The sequence below is a fragment of the Callithrix jacchus genome, chromosome 19, assembly GCF_049354715.1.
Source record: "Callithrix jacchus isolate 240 chromosome 19, calJac240_pri, whole genome shotgun sequence".
Lineage (NCBI taxonomy): Eukaryota > Metazoa > Chordata > Mammalia > Primates > Cebidae > Callithrix > Callithrix jacchus.
Genome location: NC_133520.1, coordinates 12,862,466 through 12,882,065, shown reverse-complemented (window position 1 = coordinate 12,882,065; position 19,600 = coordinate 12,862,466). Strand labels below are relative to the sequence as shown.

General features: G+C 37.1%; 1 protein-coding gene across 1 annotated transcript in view; it reads right to left on the bottom strand.

Moving 5' to 3' along the window:
• USH2A (usherin) overlaps positions 1 to 19,600 on the bottom strand; it is an 815,757-nt gene that overhangs the window by 694,205 nt on the left and 101,952 nt on the right. Inside the window, exons 8-9 of the mRNA XM_002760516.6 lie at positions 19,193 to 19,414; positions 17,712 to 17,805 (exon numbers count right to left, since the gene is read on the bottom strand). Coding sequence (XP_002760562.4) covers positions 17,712 to 17,805; positions 19,193 to 19,414 — 316 coding nt within the window. The remainder of the gene's footprint in view (positions 1 to 17,711; positions 17,806 to 19,192; positions 19,415 to 19,600) is intronic.

The following is a 19,600-nucleotide window of genomic DNA, read 5'->3' as shown; positions in this document are numbered from 1 at the left end:
AGAATAGCTACTCCTGTTTGCTTTTGGTGTCCCTTTTCATGTAGTTTCTGTTTCCACCTCTTTGCCTTAAGTTTATGTGAGTTCTTATATGTTAGGTAAGTCTCTTGAGAACAGCAAATACTTGGTTGTGAATTATACCTTCTGCCATTCTTTATCTTTTAAGTGGAGCATTTAGGCCATTTACATTCAATGTTAGTATTAGGATGTAAGATACCATTCTATACATTATGCTATTTGTTGCCTGAATGCTTTGGGTTTTTTTCATTGTGTTATTATTTAATAGGTCCTGTGAGATTTATGCTTTAAGGTGGTTCTATTCTGCTGTATCTCAAAAATTTATTTCAAGATTTAGAGCTGCTTTTAGCAGTTCTTGTAGTGCTGGCTTGGTGATGGTGAGTTCTCTCAGCATTTGTCTGAAAAAGACTATTTTTCTTTCACTTATCAAGCTTATTTTCACTGGACACAAATATCTTGGCCAATAACTGTTTGTTTAAGGAGAATAAAGATAGGACACCAATCCCTTCTAGCTTGCAGGGTTTCTGCTAAGAAATCTGCTGTTAATCTGACAGGGTTTCCTTCATAGGTCACCTGATGCTTTTGGCTCACAGATCTAAAAATTCTTTCCTTCATATTGACTTTAGATAACCTGATGATTGTGTGCTTAGGCAATTACCTTTTTGTGAAGAATTTAGGTGTTCTTCAGCTTCTTGTATTTGGACGTATAGATCTCTAGCAAGGTTGGGGAAGTTTTCCTTGATTATCCCCTGAAATACATTTTCCAAACATTTATATTTCTCTTCTTCCTTGGGAACACCAACTATTCTTAGATTTGGTCATTCAACATAATCCAAAACTTCTTGGAGGCCCTGTTCATTTAATATTTTTCTTGCTTTGTTTGATTGGGTTAATTTGAAAGCCTTGTCTTTGAGCTCTGAAATTCTTTCTTCTATTCGTTCAATTCTATCACTGAGACTTTCCAGTTTATTTTGCATTTCTCTAAGTGTGTCTTTAAATTCCAGAAATTATGATTGCTTCTTATTTATGTTCTCTATTTCTCTGGAGAGTTTTCTGTTTATATCTTGTAACATTTTTGAAATTTGTTTGAGTTCATATTCACCTTTGGTGCCTCCTTCAGTAGCTTAATAACCTTCTAAGTTCTTTTTCTGGCATTCAGAGATTTCTTCTTAGTTTAGATGCATTGCTGGTAAGCTAGGATGATCTTTTGGGGGTACTAAAGAACCTTATTTTGTCATATTACTAGAATTGTTTTTCTGGTTCCTTCTCATTTGGGTAGACTATGTCAGAGGGAAGATCTGAGGCTCAAGTATGGTTGTTCAAATTCTTTCTTCCCACTGAGTACTTCCTGGATATGGATGCTCAGTTATGTGCCTTTCTGAGAGCTGAAATGCTGTGATTGTTACTTTTCTTCTGATCTATCCACCCAGCAGAGCTACCAGGCTCCAAACTGGTACTGGGGAATGTCTGCAAAGACTCCTGTGATGTGATCAGTTTTCAGGTCTCTCAGCCCTAGATACCACACCTGCTCTGGTAGATATACCATGGAGTGAAGTAGTCTCTGTGAGGGTCTTTTGTTGTATTTTTGTTTATGGCATTAGTTTTGTGTTGGCTGACCTCCAGCCAGGATGAGACTCTTTCAAGAGAGCATCAGCTGCAGAAGGTAGGAAGGATATAAGCTAGGGTCTCCTGGATAAGTTTCTCAGGCAGTGGGCAGGGGCACAGAACTCCCAAGAGGTTATGTCCTTTGTTTTTGGCTACCAGGGCAGGTAGAGAAAGACCATCGGGTGGGGGCATGGTTAGGTGTGTCTGAGCTTAGAATCTCCTTGGGCAGGGTTTGCTCAAGCTACTCTGTGTGTTAGAGGTGTGGTTCTCAGGCTGATGGAGTTAAGTTTCCAGGAGGATTATGGCTGCCTCTGCTATGTCATGCATGTCACCAGGAAAGCAGGGGAAAGCTGCAGTTAAAGGCCTCACCCAGCTCCCATGCAGCCTAAAAGGCCAATCCCACTCGTGCAATACCTCTGCAACAGCATCAAGTTTATTTCCAGGCAATGGGTGAGCAGAGCTGAGGATATGCCCCTGCTCCAGGTCTCCTCACTGGGAAAGAAGCAGGGCTTTCAGGTTTCATGCTTCCCAGCCTGCTGCAAATTCTGTGCTGTGTCTGCCCTCCTGGTTCAACCTCTCCTCCAGATTCTGCTAGGAAAATTTGTTTTCAGTCGAATTTGTTACAAAGTTCAGCTAGAAGTTTCCTTCACCATGTGGTCTTTCCCCAATTCCACTGGTGGTCCTCCCCAAGGAGCCTGTGAGACAAAGTCAGAAACGGCTTTCCTGGAGGCTGAGAGATTCCACACGGCTCCTCCCCCTGCTTCCCCTATATTTTGCTCAACTCTCTAAGTTTGTCTCAGATCCAGGTAAGGCCAAATCCATCACCTGTGATATGGACCTTCAGGTTCCCAAGGAAGGGTGTGTGTTCAAAGGTGGATGATCTCCCTTTCACACTTTGGGCACTCACAGTTTCTTGGCTGTCTCTTGGGGCCTGCAGCGGCAATCTGCTTCCTTCAAAGGATCTGTGGATTCTCTTGCAGGTACATTCTGCAATAGTTCTTGGAGCAAAAGTTCATGATGTGTGTCTCCACATGCTGCTCTGTCTGCCTGAGTGGGAGCTGTAAATTAGTCCTGTCTCTATCCTTTTTTCAGTTTCTTCCTTCTATTTGTATGTTCTTAAAATTCACATAAGTGATATACTTTATATGTATGATTCTCAAACAAGCATTTTGTAGGTATGATGAGTTCCAAGTTGACTTTTCAATAACATGATACCAATTAAAAGGTGGCATGAGTACCTTACAGTAATAAAGCATTTCTAGTTCCTCACTCTGATGTCTTCTGTTATTGCTGCCATTCATTTCACTTACACATGTGCTATAATAATGAAATACATTGTTCCTATAATTTGAACAAACTGGTGTCTGCTAGATCAATTAAGAATAAGAAAAATAAGTTATTTCATTCTTTCTCTAATGCTCTTCCTTTCTTTCCATAAATCTGAGTTTTCTGACCTGTATCATTTTTTATCTCTCTCTGAAGAACTTCCTTTCACATTCTTACAAGGCAAGTCTACTGGTCTTTTGTTTGTCTGAGAAAGTATTTTTCCTTTACTTTCAAAGGATAATTTTGCAAGATACAGAATTATCGGTGGATTTTTTTCTATCAACCCCTAAATAACCACTTTTCTTGCTTACATGCTTGCTGAAGAGAAGTAGAATTTAATTCGTATCCTTGCTTTTTCATAGGCTAGATGTTCCTTCTGCCAGGCTTCTTTTAAGATATTTTTCTCTGTATTTGAATTTCTGCATTTGGAATATGAGAAAACTCTTAGTCATTATTGTTTTAAATATTTCATCTGTTCCTTTCTCTTTCTCTTCTTCTTCCCTATTATATGTATTTACATTTTTGATAGTTGTCCCACAGTTCTTAGATATTCTTATTTTTTTAGTCATTTTTCTTTTTACCTTTCTATTTTGGTAGTCTCTATTCACATATCTTCAAACTCAGATTCTTTTCTCAGCTGTCCCCAACTATTAATGAGCCAATTACAGGCATTCTTCATTTCTATGAAAGTGCTTCTGATCTCTAGCTTTTCTTTTTGCTGCTTTCTCAGAATTTTCATCTTTCTGCTTGTATTACCATCTATTTTTGTATGCTGTCTACTTTTTCCATTAGAGCCTTTAGTGTATTCATCACAGTTGCTTTAAATTCCTGGTCTGATAATTCCTGTATCCCCTCCATGTCTGAGTCTCATTCTCATTCTTGCTCTACTTCTTCAAACTGTGAAGTTTTTCATTGCTGTTTTTTTTGTCTTTTAGTGTGCTTTGCAACTTTTTGTTGAAATGCAGACATGATACACTGGGTAAAGAGAACTCTGGCAAACAAGGCTTTCATGGTATGGTGGTAAGTTGAGAGGGGAGGAGAAGTGTTCTACGGCAGTGGTTCCCAATGCTTTTGGCACCAACAAGCGGTTTTGTGGAAGACAATTTTTCCACAAACTGGGGTGTAAGGTCAGGGCATGGAGAATGGATGCAAGATGAAGCTATTCCACATCAGAGCATCAGGAATTCTCATAAGGAGTACACAGCCTAGATTCCTTATGAGCAGTTTACAATGGGGTTTGTGCTCCTAGGAGAATTCAATGTCACCACTGATCTGACAGGAGGTGGAGCTCAGGCAGTAATGACCGGTCACCAGCTGCTCATTTCCTGCTGTGTGGTCTGGTTTTTTATAGCCCACAAACTGCTACTGGTCAGTGGCCCAGGGGCTGGGGACCCCTATTCTATGATTCTACAATTTATTTTCAGTTTTTAATAAGCCTGTGCTCATTGGCTGTGAATTTTACAAGTATTTATCAGTAATTGCTCTTCTTACCCCAAGGTGCAGCAGAATGGCTAGAGGGAACCCAAGTTGGGTTCATCTCTTTTTCTTGAATGCCAATTGAATGCCAATTTTTTTTTGAAAGGGGTTTTGCTCTTCTTACCCACCTGGAGCACAAGGGTACAATCTTGACTCACTGAACCTCTGCCTCCTGGGTTCAAGTGCTTCTCCTGCCTCAGCCTCCAAGTAGCTGGACTACAGGAGCATACCACCACACCTGGCTAAGTTTTTGTATTTCGTGGAGGTCAGGCTGGTCTCAAACTCCTGACCTCAGCTGATCCACCCACTTCAGCCTCCCAAAGTGCTGGGATTACCCACTGCACACGGCTCTTAAATGCTATTTTTAATGATTGTTCAATGGTATTCTGCTACTTTTTATACTCATTCTTACATACAACATTATTTTTATTTAGGGTTGTAAATGTTCCCCTATATTTATCCACATATTTGCTGGTTTACTTGCTCACACTTTCTTCGTTCACGTCAGGCCTATTTTCTGGAAACACTGTATTTCCTTATGAAAAGTATTCTCTAAAAATTCTTTTATTGTGAGTTTACTGGTGATAATATTGATACATATTTGTTAAACTAAAAATATGTTCTTCCTTTCGTGTTTCTCGTTGATAGTACTGCTACAAATACAAGTCCATGCATCTTGGTTGCTTTCTCTTTGCATTTCAAAGGCACTCCTCTGCTCTCTTCTGGCTTTTATTATAGCTTTTAAGAAATATATCAGTAGTATCTTATAAATTTATTTCTTACACTCTGTATTTTTCTCTCTGGCTGCTTTTAGGATTCTGCTAGGTCTTTGGTGATTATCAGATTTCTGGCTTTCTGGCTGCTTGGTCTTTGGTGATTATCAGATTTATATTATACCTAAGTATGTATTTATTTTTCTTAGCCTACATGGGATTCATGTAGAAGAATCATGTCATTTCTCAATGTTAGATACTTCTTTACTCTTATCCCTTCAAATATTATCTTTGACTATATTTATATTTTAATTATCTCCATTTGCTTCTTCTGTAAGTCTGTCTTAATTTATCTCCATACTCATAACCTACTTTTCTTGTTTTCATCTTGTATTTTAAATACATTTATGCATTTACCTATCTCAGAGAAAGAACTAGTACAAATATTTTTCGAAGATTAATAATATCACATCAGAGGGGAAATAAAATTCTTGACCTTGACTTGCTAAATGCACATCAAATGTAGGACCTATAATATGAACTGTCTGAATGCTAGTTATATAAAAATGAATTAATTCACTAGCTTTACAAAAATTAAAATATAAATGAAATATAATTATAGTAAAATCCGTGAACAAAGAGAGAAAAAATAAGCAGTGGTAAAGTCTGATGTATAATATAAATATGACACAAATTAGTCACGATGATTCATACTTTTGGACCTTGGTGCTCTAAAGGAACATACTTTCAAAAACAACAGAAATATTCATTTATATAATAAGCATTTTGGAGTGTGATGTTGGCACCATTCAAATTATTGAGTGGTAGGAAGGCTTATTATACAAAATGTTTCAAGCTGGCTGTGCTATTTATAATGCTAACAAAAATTTATACTGATAGTTTGATTGTAGTTAATTCATAAGACCTATGATTAATGTTATAAAAGGGTCATAAGTTAGAGCCAAAGAATAAGAAGTGTTCATAGTTACTAATAAATTGCTCTGTGAAGGCTTGGCTACCCTCGCAAGTAATGATGTCACAAAATGATGAAAGAATAGCTAAGTAGCCAATGAAGTGCCAATGCTTGGCTGAGACACTGATCATTGCATCACTCTTGGATGGAGCCCCGATAGGTAAATGTACCTATTAAAGGAAAAAGACAACTCATAAGGATGCAGGCTTCAACTGGTAACGCTTTTCTTAAAACTAGTTTCTAACACGTGAACTCTTAGATCAAGTAGGGAGAGTACCAGATAAGAAAAAGAAGTAATAGATATGTTATAGCTTTGCAAATATGTTAGTTGACAGGCAAACCCAGACTTCCAATTCCTAGCTTGATATTCTGTACCTATGAATTTAATATATACATTTTGATAGTTATAATGGATTTCTGATTAAGCAGGCCAGAGACACTATTTTGCAGTAAAGTTAACAGCACAAGTAATTAGAGAATCATCTAAAATGGGGGGTGAGGTGGGATTAAAAAGCCTATGTACCAAAATAATGCATACCAAATAACTCTATGCTATGAAATTTTAGAACAGGCAAAAATAATCATATTGATAGAAAGAAGAGTGGTGGTTTCCTGGGATTGGGGGTTTGGGGACAGCACTGACTACAAAGAAGCATAAGAGAATCTTTGGGAGAGAGAAGCATTCCATACTTTGACAAGGATGGTGATTAAACACGGTACATATATGCCAAAACTCATCAAACTATATATTTTATATATTATTTTTATTGCACTTTAGGTTCTAAACAACAACAAAAAAACTACAGGCCAATATCCATGATGAACATAGATGCAAAAATCTTCAATAAAATACTGGCAAACCGATTGCAACAGCACATCAAAAAGCTTATCTGTCACGATCAAGTAGGCTTTATCCTGGGGATGAAAGGCTGGTTCAACATATACAAGTCTATAAATGTAATCAACCATATAAACAGAACCAAAGACAAAAACCACATGACTATCTCAATAGATGCAGAGAAGGCCTTTGACAAAATTCAACAGCCCTTTATGCTAAAAACTCTCAATAAGCCAGGCATTGATGGATATCTCAAAATATTGAAAGCTATTTATGAAAAACCTACAGCCAATATCATACTGAATGGGCAAAATGTGGAAGCATTCCCTTTGCCAGTATTTTATTGAAGATTTTTACATCTATGTTCATCATGGATATTGGCTTGAAGTTTTCTTTTTTGTTTAGTCTCTGCCAGGTATTGGTATCAGGAGGATACTGGACTCATAAAAGGATTTGGGAAGGATTCCCTCTTTTTGTATTATTTGGAATAGTTTCAGAAGGAGTGGTACTAGCTACTCTTTGTACATCTGGTAGAATTCAGCTGTGAACCCATCTTGTCCTGGACTTTTTTTGGTTAGTAGGCTACTAATTGCTGCCTCAACTTTAGCCCTTGTTATTGGTCTGATCAAGGTTTCAACTTCTTTCTGGTTTAGGCTTGGGAGCATGCAAGTGTCCAGGAATTTATCAATTTCTTCCAGGTTTACTGGTTTGTGTGCATAGAGTTGTTTGTAGTAGTCTCTGATGGTAGTTTGTATTTCTGTGGAATTGGTGGTGATATCCCCTTTATCATTTTATATTGCATCTATTTGATTCTTTGCTTTTTTCTTTTTTATTGATCTGGCTACCGGTCTGTTTATTTAGCTGATCTTTTCAAAAAACCAGCTCCTGGATATATTGATTTTTTTGAAGGTTTTTAAATGTGTCTATCTCTTTCAGTTCTGCTCTGATCTTAGTTATTTCTTGTCTTCTGCTAGCTTTTGAGTTTTTTTAAATCTTGATCCTCTAGCTCTTTCAATTTTGACAACAGGGTGTCAATTTTAGGTCTTTCATCACTTCTCTGGTGGGCATTTATTGCTATAAATTTCCCTCTAGATGCTGATTTAAATGTGTCCCAGAGATTCTGGTACATTGTGTCTCTGTTCTCGTTGGTTTCAAAGCACATCTTTATGTCTGCCTTCATTTAATTGTTGATTCAGTCAACATTCAGGAGCCAGTTGTTCAGTTTCCATGAAGCTGTGTGATTCTGAGTTCGTTTCTTAATTCTGAGCTCTAATTTGATTGCCCTGTAGTCTGAGAGACTGTTTGTTATGATTTCTGTTCTTCTGCATTTGCTGAGTGATTTGCTTCCAATTATGTGATCAATTTTAGAGTAGGTGTGATGTGGTGCTGAGAAAAATGTATATTCTGTAATGAGTTGGGGTGGAGAGTTCTGTAAATGTCTATTAGGTTTGCTTGGTCCAGGTCTGAGTTCAAGTCCTGGATATCCTTGTCAATTTTCTGTCTCATTGATCTGTCTAATATTGACAGTGGGGTGTTAAAGTCTCCCACTATTATTGTGTATGAGTCTAAGTCTCTTTTCAGGTCTTTAAGAACTTGCTTTATGTATCTGGGTGCTCCTCTAGTGGGTGCCTATATATTTAGGATTGTTAGCTCTTCTTGATGCATTGATCCTTTTACCATTATGTAATGTCCTTGTCTCTTTTGATATGTTTGTTTAAAGTCCATTTTATCAGAGACTAGGATTACAACTCCTGCTTTTTTTGCTCTCCATTTGCTTGATAAATCTTCCTCCATCCATTTATTTTTAGCCTATGTATGTCCTTGCATGTGAGACGGGCTTCCTGAATACAGCACACCTATGGGTCTTGACTCTTTATCCAATTTTCCAGTCTGTGCCTTTTGATTGGGGCATTTAGCCCATTTACATTTAAGATTAATATTGTTATGTGTGAATTTGATCCTGCCGTTTTGATGCTAGCTGGTGTTTTGCCTGTTAGTTGATGCATTTTCTTTATTGTGTTGATGGTCTTTACCATTTGGTATGTTTTTGGAGTGGCTGGTACTGGTTGTTCCTTTCCTCCTTTAGTGTTCCTTTCAGGAGCTCTTGTAAGGCAGGCCTGGGGTGACAAAATCTCTGAGCAATTGCTTGTCCATAAAGGATTGTATTTCTCCTGTTATGAAGCTTAGTTTGGCTGTAGATGAAATTCTAGGTTGAAAGTTCTTTTCTTTAAGGATGTTGAATATCGGCCCCCACTCTCTTCTGGCTTCTAGGGTTTCTGTGGAGAGATCTGCTGTAAGTCTGATAGGCTTCCCTTTGTGGGTAACCTGACCTTTCTCTCTGGCTGCACTTAGCATTTTTTCCTTCATTTCAACCCTAGTGAATCTGACAATTATGTGCCTTGGGATTGCTCTTCTTGTGGAATATCTTTGTGGTGTTCTCTGTATTTCCTGGACTTGAATATTGGCCTGCCTTGCTAGGTTGGGGAAGTTCTCCTGGATTATATCCTGAAGAGTGTTTTCCAACTTGGATTCATTTTCTCTGTCACATTCAGGTACACCTGTAAAATATAGATTAGGTCTTTTCACATAATCCCATATTTCTTGGAGGATTTGTTCATTTCTTTCCACTATTTTTTTTCTAGTCTTGCCTTCTCATTTTATTTCACTGAGTTGATATTCAATCTCTGATATCCTTTCCTCTGCTTGATCAATTCAGCTACTGAAATTTGTGTATGCTTCATGAAGTTCTCGTGCTGTGTTTTTCAGCTCCATTAAGTCATTTATATTCTTCCCTAAGCTGTTTATTCTGGGTAGCATCTCATCTAACCTTTTTTCTAGGTTCTTAGTTTGTCTGCATTGTGTTAGCACATGTTCTTTTAGCTCTGAGAAGTTTATTACCCACCTTCTGAAGCCTACTTCTGTGAATTCATCTGATTTATTCTCCATCTATCTTTGATCCCTAGCTGGAGAGGAGTTGTGATCCCTTGGAGGAGGAGGAGAGGCATTCTGGTTTTGGTGTTTTATCCTTTTTTGTGCTGGTTTCTTCCCATCTTCGTGGCTTTATCTACCCATGCTCTGTAGTTTGTGACTTTCAGATGGGGTCTCTGAGTGGATGTCCTTTTTGTTGATGTTGAAGCTATTTCTTTCTGTTTCTTAGTTTTCCTTCTAACAGTCATGCCCCTCTACAGGACTGCTGGAGGTCCACTCCAGACCCTGCTTGCCTGGGGATCACCCATGGGGGCTGCAGAACAGTAAGGGTTGCTGCCAGTTTTCTCCTTCTGTTATCTTCATCCTGAAGGGTACCCGCCCGATGTCAGCCTGAACTCTCCTTTATGAGGTGTGTCTTTGCATATATGGGGCTCAAGGAGCTGCTTGAGGAGACAGTCTGTCCCTTATAGGAGCTCAAATGCTGTGCTGGGAGCTCCATTGTTTTGTGCAGAGTTGCTAGGCAGGTACCCTTAAGTCTGCTGCAGTGGAACTCATAAATGCCTCTTTCCCCAGGTGCTCTGCCCCAGGAAGGTCGGCTTTATTTTAAGTTCCTGACATGCTTCTGCCTTTTTTCATAGATGCCCTGCCCCACATGGAGTAGTCTAGTCACAGTCTGCCAGCAGAGGTATTGTTAAGCTGCCGCAGGGTCTGTCCAGCTGCTGTGTGAACTGCCTCAGTATTGGCAAACTGCCTCAGTAGTGGCAGATGCCCTTCCCCCCACTGAGCTGGACTTTCTCAGGACCAGCTGCACTTGCTGCAAAACTCTCAATCCAGAGCATTTCAAATTGCTTGTTTTGTGGGTGAGGTACTCACTGAGCCAGATTACCTGGCCCCCTGTCTCAGCCCCCTCCCTTTCAGTTGAATGGGCGGCTCTGTCTCCCAGGCATTCCAGGTGCAAGCTGAAACGGCCACCCAGATTTGTGAGTTTCTGTGCACCAACCCGTGGTGTCTGCTGAAACAGCCATGCTGAAAACTCATGGTGCTTTTCAGCCCGGGAATCTCCTGGTCTGTGGGCAGTGAAAACTTGTTTGGAAATGTGGTGAGCACTCACCCTCTGCATTGTTCTTGCTGCAAACTGCACTCCGGAGATGTTCCTATTTGGCCATCACTGATATCCCCAAATTATATATTTTTAAGTGGGTACATTTTATTGAACACAAATTACATTTTTTATTTAAAAATTAAAAACACTAGTTTTGCCAGATGTTACCATGGGCCAAATTGGTAGAATACACAAATTGTCTTTTTATTATTTCTTAAACTGTATATAAATCTATAATTATCTCAAAATTAAAAGTTTACTTTAAAAAATGCAAGTAACAGTGACTATTTTTTATCCAAATAAAATTAAACATCTACAAAGACATATGTGTTTATAACTTGTGAGATATATAATGATTCATGCAAGTTCAATGCCAGGTATTTCTAAATTCTACTTTGAAATGTTTAACTCTGTAGGAAAGTTAATGAATAGCATCTAGGCTTTTGGATTTGTTTCACCCTAAATCAGTTCTAAAGTGGGCCTAGAAAATTAATCATTTACAGCTATTTTTCATTCTTAGGAAGAAACGTGACAAGTATTCTAAAAGTATTCTCAATTAATGAAATATACCATATTATTTATGGTATGTATCATACATCAAGGTCAAGGCCTTAAAATTGCCAAACAATACCAAAATGTTTAGAGTTCCTAGTCATAGAGTACAAAGGACAATCAGTGAGGCTCCCCAAGGTAAATGTTTTTAGATGTCAAAAAATGTAATAATAAAAAAGTAAGCATGGTTTTAATTTCATCTTAGAATCAGCAGTGTCTTTGCTAATAGGTTTTCTTGCATTGTTTTTGGTTATTTGTGAGTTTTTATTTTTACAAATGAGTAAAAGAAATAAAAGTTAACAATGAATATAGCAATGGACAGCTGGTTTTGCTATACTCAGAATTAATAATGTATTCTAGCTTCCAGTGCCTCAATCTATCAAAAAGTTTTGCTTTATAAGTTTCAGAAGCTCAGTCTTTGAAGATCATGAAGTTCATCAAAGTGAGGTTGCCAAGCTATAAGGATATATAGATAGTAGTTAATGGTGTAGCAAACCAAAGAGTGATACTGTCTTAAATGCAGTAACTGCTACCCTGAGTCAGTGAGTTGTTGCCAGGGGGGAAATGGAGACAGTGTTACACTATGTTCTGATTAAGAGAAGCCAGGATTTAAAAATTTGTAAGTGTTTTTTTTTTTTACTTTTTAATAATTGCCATTCTGACTGGAGTAAGATGGTATCTTATTGTGGTTTTTATTTGCATTTCTCTAATGGTCAGTGATGTTGAGCTTTTTTTCATGTTTGTTGGCCATGTGTGTCTTCTTTTGAGAACTGTCTGTTCATGTTCTTTGCCCAATTTTTAATAGGGTTGTTTGTTTTTTCATGTAAATTTGTTTATGCTCTTTCTAGACTCTGGGTAGTAGACCTTTGTCAGAAGGATAGATTGCAAAAATGTTCTCCCATTCTATAGACTGTTCACTCTGAAGATAGTTTATTTTGCTGCTGAGAAGCTCCAAGGTTGTAGAGAAAAAGGAACACCTTTACACTCTTGGTGGGAGTATAAATTAGTTTAACCACTGTGGAAGACAGTGTGGCAATTTCTCAAATACCTAGAGGCAGAAATACCATTTGACCCAGCAATCCCATTACTGTGTATTACCAGGAATATAAAACATTCTATTTTAAAGATTACATGCATATACATGTTCATTGCAGTGTTTTTCACAATAGCAAACACATGAAATCAACCTCAGTGCCCATCAGTCACAGATTGGATAAAGAAAATGAGGTACATTGCACTGTAGCCTGAGCCACAGAGCAAGACTAGATCTCGGAAAAAAATTAAAAAAAAAACAAACGTGGTACAAAAACACCATGGAATACTATGCAGCCATAAAAAGAATTGAGATAATGTCTTTTGCAGGGACATGAATAGAGTTGGAAGTCATTATTTTCAGGAAACTAACACAGGAACAGAAAACCAAACACTACCTATTCTCACTTATGATTGGGATCTAAATAATGAGAACACATGACACATGGTGGGGAACAACACACACTGGGGTCTCTTAGGGATGGTGGGAGAGGAGGAAAGACATCAGGAAGAATAGCTAATGGTTGCTGGGCTTAATACCTAGGTGATGGGATGATCTATGTAACAAGCCACCATGGTACACCTTAACCTAGGTAACAAACATGCACATCCTACACATGTTCCCCTGAACTTAAAATAAAAGTTGAAGGCCAGGAGTGGTGGCTCATGCCTGTAATCACAGCACTCTCAGAGCCCAAGTTAGGTGGAGCCCTTGAAGTCAGGAGTTCAAGACCTGCCTGGCCAGCAAGGTGAAACCCATCTCTACAAAAAATACAAAAAGTTAATTGCATGTGGTGGTGCACACCCATAGTCCCAGCTACTTGGGAGGCTGAGGCAGGAGACGCTCTTGAAGCTGAGAGGTAGAGGTTTCAGTGAGCCGAGATCATGCCACTGCACGGCAGCCTGGGTGACAGGGCAAGACTCCCTCTCAAAAAAAAAAAGTTGAAGAATAAATAAATATTTTAAATTGAAAACTCTTGTTGAACATTAAATTAAAACTGTTTAAATACTGTTTTGACCTGTGGGCTGCCAATTTCTGACACTGACCTTATAAACAAATGAATAATATTTCATATGGAAAATTGCTTAGAATAGCTAACTATGTGAACCTACCCCTGAGTTCACCATTCTACTTTCTCTCAACTTCATTCATTTTCTCTACTAAAAACACTTTCTCACAGGACAGACAATTGCCAAGAACTGGCAAATTTTCAATGCTTACATTTTCATCTGTTTGCCAAATGTCTGTAATATAATTCACAAAAGCTCTGTTTATTGAGTAATATTATTAATGGATAGCATAATACTGTGGAATTGAAGACATGCTTTTTGGATTATGTCCAGGTCTTTAAAAAGAACATGGATCCCAATAGGAAATGAATGAGTTATACTAAAACGTATTATTTTTAAAAGTACAACAACATGGGCCGGGCGCGGTGGCTCAAGCCTGTAATCCCAGCACTTTCGGAGGCCGAGGCGGGTGGATCACGAGGTCGGCAGATCGAGACCATCCTGGTCAACATGGTGAAACCCCATCTCTACTAAAAATTACAAAAAAATTAGCTGGGCACGGTGGCGTGTGCCTGTAATCCCAGCTACTCAGGAGGCTGAGGCAGGAGAATTGCCTGAACCCAGGAGGCGGAGGTTGCGGTGGGCCGAGATCGCGCCATTGCACTCCAGCCTGGGTAACAAGAGTGAAACTCCGTCTCAAAAAAAAAAAAAAAAGTACAACAACATGGAAAGCATTAGAATAGGTATATTTTCCAATTACTATAAGACAACTTTTCTCTTTGAATGATAACAAAGCAGAATGTCATGCCTATGAATGTCTCTATAAAATAATTTTTCATTTTCAACACATTGTTAAAAATATCATAGGACTGAGAAATCATTCAACTTAACAGTCTATCGACTTTTTCCCTGCAGCTGCATTTGCCAAACTTTGATGAGTAAATTATATTTGTTGCTTGTTAAAAGTTATGGCTAAATTCATAAATTACTAAAATATGTCAAGGAGGAACCAACACAAAAGTTTACTTTTACATTTTTGTTTTCAAAAGGTACTTAATGTCTAAATAAGAAGCATCAAAATATATTCTCAATCCAAATTATATTTAATTATTTCACTAGTTCATAATCCGACAGTCACCACCTGAGACCAAGTCTGAAAATCCCAACTTGACTTCAGAAACCAATCATAAGCCTTCATTCATTTAATGGCTCTATTTTTAAGGGGAAGCATGAAATCATCCAAGAATCAGAAAATATCAAACACCTAACTGTGAGCAATTAAAGAGAGAGAAAGAAAAAACAAGACAGGACTTCAAAAGCAAATGAAAGACTAATATGGACTGAGAAGCTCAGAAAATAACATATCATATGAAGGTATTAGCCAACTTATTGCTTGCAAATACTAGATATATTCAGTTCAAGGTGCCCTACTAAATTCATCTCAAAGCATTTTTTAACTGGGGTGTTCGTGGTTTTGTGGAGGAGAGAACAAGGTTAATGAAAGAAATCACTGATTATAAGGAAGTAAGTGTCCATCTTAAGGGATCAAAAGAAGACAGTAGAAAAACAGAATAAATGTTACTTCAACTTTAAAATCTAGAACAAATAAAATTGGCAAAAATTTCAATACACAATTATGGCTCCGTAGAGTGAATCAATCAAGTTAATTCAATTAATTTCATTTCTGTGACAATATAAGCCATACAATCAAGCATATTAAAATCAGTTGTTCTATAAAGATTTTTTCTCATGATATACTAACCAAATTAAATGCAGACTCTAGACATTAGAAATCCAAAAAGAAAACCATAAAGGATTTATTCGTTCAAAACAAATATTGACTAATGATGAGGACTAGATGTATATAAAGCAGTGATCTAGAAAATAAATTCAAAAGGATATCTAAATTAGAACATGAAAGTTTTGATTTGAGCACATAGAAAGTAGGCTATAACCAAATCAAAGGCTGTGAGTTGAAACTGAGGAATAGGACTAAATCATGAAAACACTAGAGAAAGTCTGCATTATAGGTAATATTCATGCCATTGAACTATTCTCACTAATGTTATAGTCAAACACAAATTAGAGCAGAGTAAGAATCAGAAGACAGAAATGGAGTTCGCCAAAACCTTGACAGATGGGTTTTTAAAAAGCAAGATGCTCTATAATATCCTAAAATAAATTGCACAGAGAAGTGAAATAACTAACTAAAACAAGCGTAGGGCCAGGTCCCGGAGGCAGAGAAGTTTACAAGTCATACATGAGTGTATGAGACAATGCTAAAAGGTACTAACATATAACCCCGTATTTATGTAACAAAATGATAGAAATATAAGCATTTGATATAGTTTGAATGTTTGTCCCATCCAAATCTCATGTTGAAATGTGATCCCCAGTGTTGGAAGTGGGCCTGGTGGGAGATGTTTGGGTCACAGGGTGGATCCTCCATGAAGTGCCCTCCCCTTAGTAGTGAGATCAGACTCTGTTAGTTCATGCAAGAACTGGCTGTTTCAAAAAGCCTGGCTCTGGCTTTGCCTTCTGCCATGGTTGTAAGCTTTCTGAGGCCTCACCAGAAGCCAAGCAGATGCTGGCACCATTGCACAGCCTGCAGTGCCATGAGCCAAATAAACCTCTTTTCATTACTATTTACCCAGTCTCAGGTCTTCCTGTATAGCAATGCAAACAGACTAACCCACCATTTCATACACTTGTCATTGAAGAACTGCTTTTTAGAAATGACAGCACTTATATAATGCAGTTCACTATATTTGAAAATTTAATTTTAGTAGATATGCTCAAATTGTCCTCCAAAACAACTGCATCCATTGGGAGTCCCATCAGTGATGTGGTAAAGGTTATATTCTCACAAGTACAAAATGACACCAATCTTTATATTTTCTGCTAATTTGAAATACTGAAAACAATTGCTAAATATGTTTAAAACCGAGGTTGGGAAACATTTTATGTGTTAATTAAAATTATAATTTGTTCATTTGTAAATTGCTTGTTCATATATTTGCTTATTTTTACAGACATATTTTTCTTAATATTCTGTAAATGCTTCTTGTGTATTAGGAATCTTAACTCTTCACCTGTTAACATGATATAAATATTTTCTATCAATCCATCATTTATCACATTACATTTATGTTAGCCCTTACATTGTTTAGAATTTTAAATACTTATATAACAGAATATGTCATTAATTTCCTTCATAACTCCAGATGTTTGTTTCTGTTTATATTTCATTTGTTTAGCTGATAAAACTCTCAACTTAAGATACAGAAGCATTCTTCTAATCTTTATTCTAATATACTTAGAGTTCTTTTCTATTTTAAAAGTTTAAGCCATATACATTTTTGTACATACCATCAGGCAGAGCTCTAATTTGATTTTCTTGTAAATTAGCAGTTAATCATTTCAAACATGTTTAGTAAAGAGTCTGTCTTACCTACTGTCATTATTGGTATGATTGTTACTGCTATAGAACTGTCTTTCACATCAGCTATTTCTGATGTTGTTGCTCGATATTCCTACCAACAAATGTCTCTTGATTTTTTTTCCGCAAAGATAAAGCTAAATTTCCACCTCAACTATGGAATTCCCCTAGCCATCACAAACTAAAGTAACATAACTCATAAATCGTTTTCCTACGGAGTTTCAAGTTAATTACTTTAAATGCCTGATATTAGCAATAAATGAACCTTGCTTCACATACATACATAAAAATTGATCTGCATCTACAGATCCTTTTCTTGTTTATCGATGCCTTTGTATAAATTCTTTTAGTAGGAATCAAACCATTTTTTTGTTTAGCTCCATGCTATCCAGACACATTAAAAATGGTCTTATAAAATATGATGATGTTGATGAAACAAAGAAAGAAAAACAAAAAGAAGAAAAACCTTAGGGTTTGGTTGCAGCTCTAATTTCTCCAGTTGAAATTATTTTTTAAAAATGCAATTTCAACATAATTGATGGCTGTTATGTTTCTTTACAAAAATTCTGCAATAATTGACATTTTAAGCTCATATCAGTTTTAAATTTATTTTCATTAGTTAGGCCAAAATTAAGTTCATAGAATTTAGTCACCATCTCTACTATTTTTTTTTGAATTTCTGTGAATAAGATAGAACTCACGTAAAGCCCTTCAGTGAAGCTCTCCTGGGAGCAGAGGCATCTATACGGTTGGCTCGTTCTGTCACAGTTATCAGCATGGCCATGGCACTGGCATCTGCAAAAATCAGCATCACACACTCCTAAGGAACAGCAATTCAACTGTGAATGTATTTAAGACCCTGGGACTATATACATTGTGTGAATTCAACAAAGATAATTTTTGTATATTTAATTGATACAAAATCAGTTTTTCCTTAATTGTGTGGGTATTCATGTAAGTTTTTATCTGGAAATAACAGAAGGACTGTCACCCATATCCAAACCACTGTATCGTAAAGACAATTTTCAAGCCAACCTCAAAAGGGAAATGGAATTCTTTATATCAGCCATGTACCAAGGGAAGGCATTTACTAAACTATTTAAAATACAGTTAAGAATATAAAATTCAGGCTGCGCATGGTGGCACATGTCTATAATCCCAGCACTTTGAGAGACCAAGGCAGGTAGATCACTTGAGGATAGGAGTTCACCTGAGTAACATGGTGAAAAGCCATCTCTACAAAAAGTGAAAAAAATCAACCGGGCATGGTGGCACATGCCTATAGTCCCAGCACTTGGGAGGCTGAGATGAGAGGATCACATGAGGCCCAGAAGTCGAGGTTGCAGTGAGCCATGATTGTGCCACTGCATGCCAGCCTCGGTGACAGAGCAAAACCCTCTCAATAAAAAGAATATGAAGTTCAGAATAAACTGCAGAATGCAGTTAACATATTTCTTTTTTTTCTTTTTTCCCAAAGTTAGATGATGAATATTTAATAGTTTTACTTTGTTCATTATGCTATGACTTAGCAAACAAACAATGCTTATATACTGGCATTCTGTTCTGCCTTTAAAGACATATTTTATTCACAAGGCCTATCATTCCTCTAGAACAACCTATTTTAATGTATTTTCTATATGTACATTTTTATATTAGAGAATAGGCTTCTTAGGTTTGCAGCTATCATTTCTTTTTAAATATTGTTCATGTTCTCAATTATGATCAGACATTTATAAACTACCTAGGGCACATCAGATCTTTCCACTAAAGAAATACAAGTATTCCTCATGGAACTGTGCACTATGAACTCAGGTAGACCAAGATCCGAACCTAAAAAACTCTCTGGTACTATAGTTACAACACCAAATCCAGATGCTTCTTCTTGCCTTCAAGAATACTTGAAAATTATATTATATAACAAATCAAGTAACATATTAGGTAAATCATTTCTAAGTCAGATTCAGAGTGTCATAACTTCTAAAAGCAACAGCTTTTGAAAATGAATTCCATAACAATGTTACATCCAGAAGAGGCTCACGTATAGATCTTCCCCTAAAATCATAGAGTACAAAATCATTTCAAAATGTAAAGCTAGAAATCTGGCTTGCTCTGAAATCTTAGTTAATGTGCTGTTAAATAAGTAGGACCAAAACCTTGTTGAAAACAAAATTCATAATAATACCTCCCACTAATGGTAATTTCATCCACTGCATAATATCTGTGCCTGGGGTTGACAGCAGTCTCGGTTGTGTAGTACTGTCCGTGAAAATGAAACCTTATTTGCGTGGCTTTTACGAACTCTTGAAGAGATGGGGTATTATAGAAGTCATTGTATCCAGGGCGATAATTTGGTCCAGGTGTCAGGATGCTAAAAGTGACATTGCCACGGGAATATGGAGTAAAACTGTTAATGAAAGAAATTTGATGTCATGAAAATCTATTTATATTTTTGGCAAAACAGAAATCAAGAGGTTGAGATTATTACACAGTGTCATAAAAGCTTAAATTATTCTAGAAAAAGCATCCTCCACACATTTCAGATACAAACAATACAGGAGTTTTACACTAAAACACTTCCTTGAAAACATAA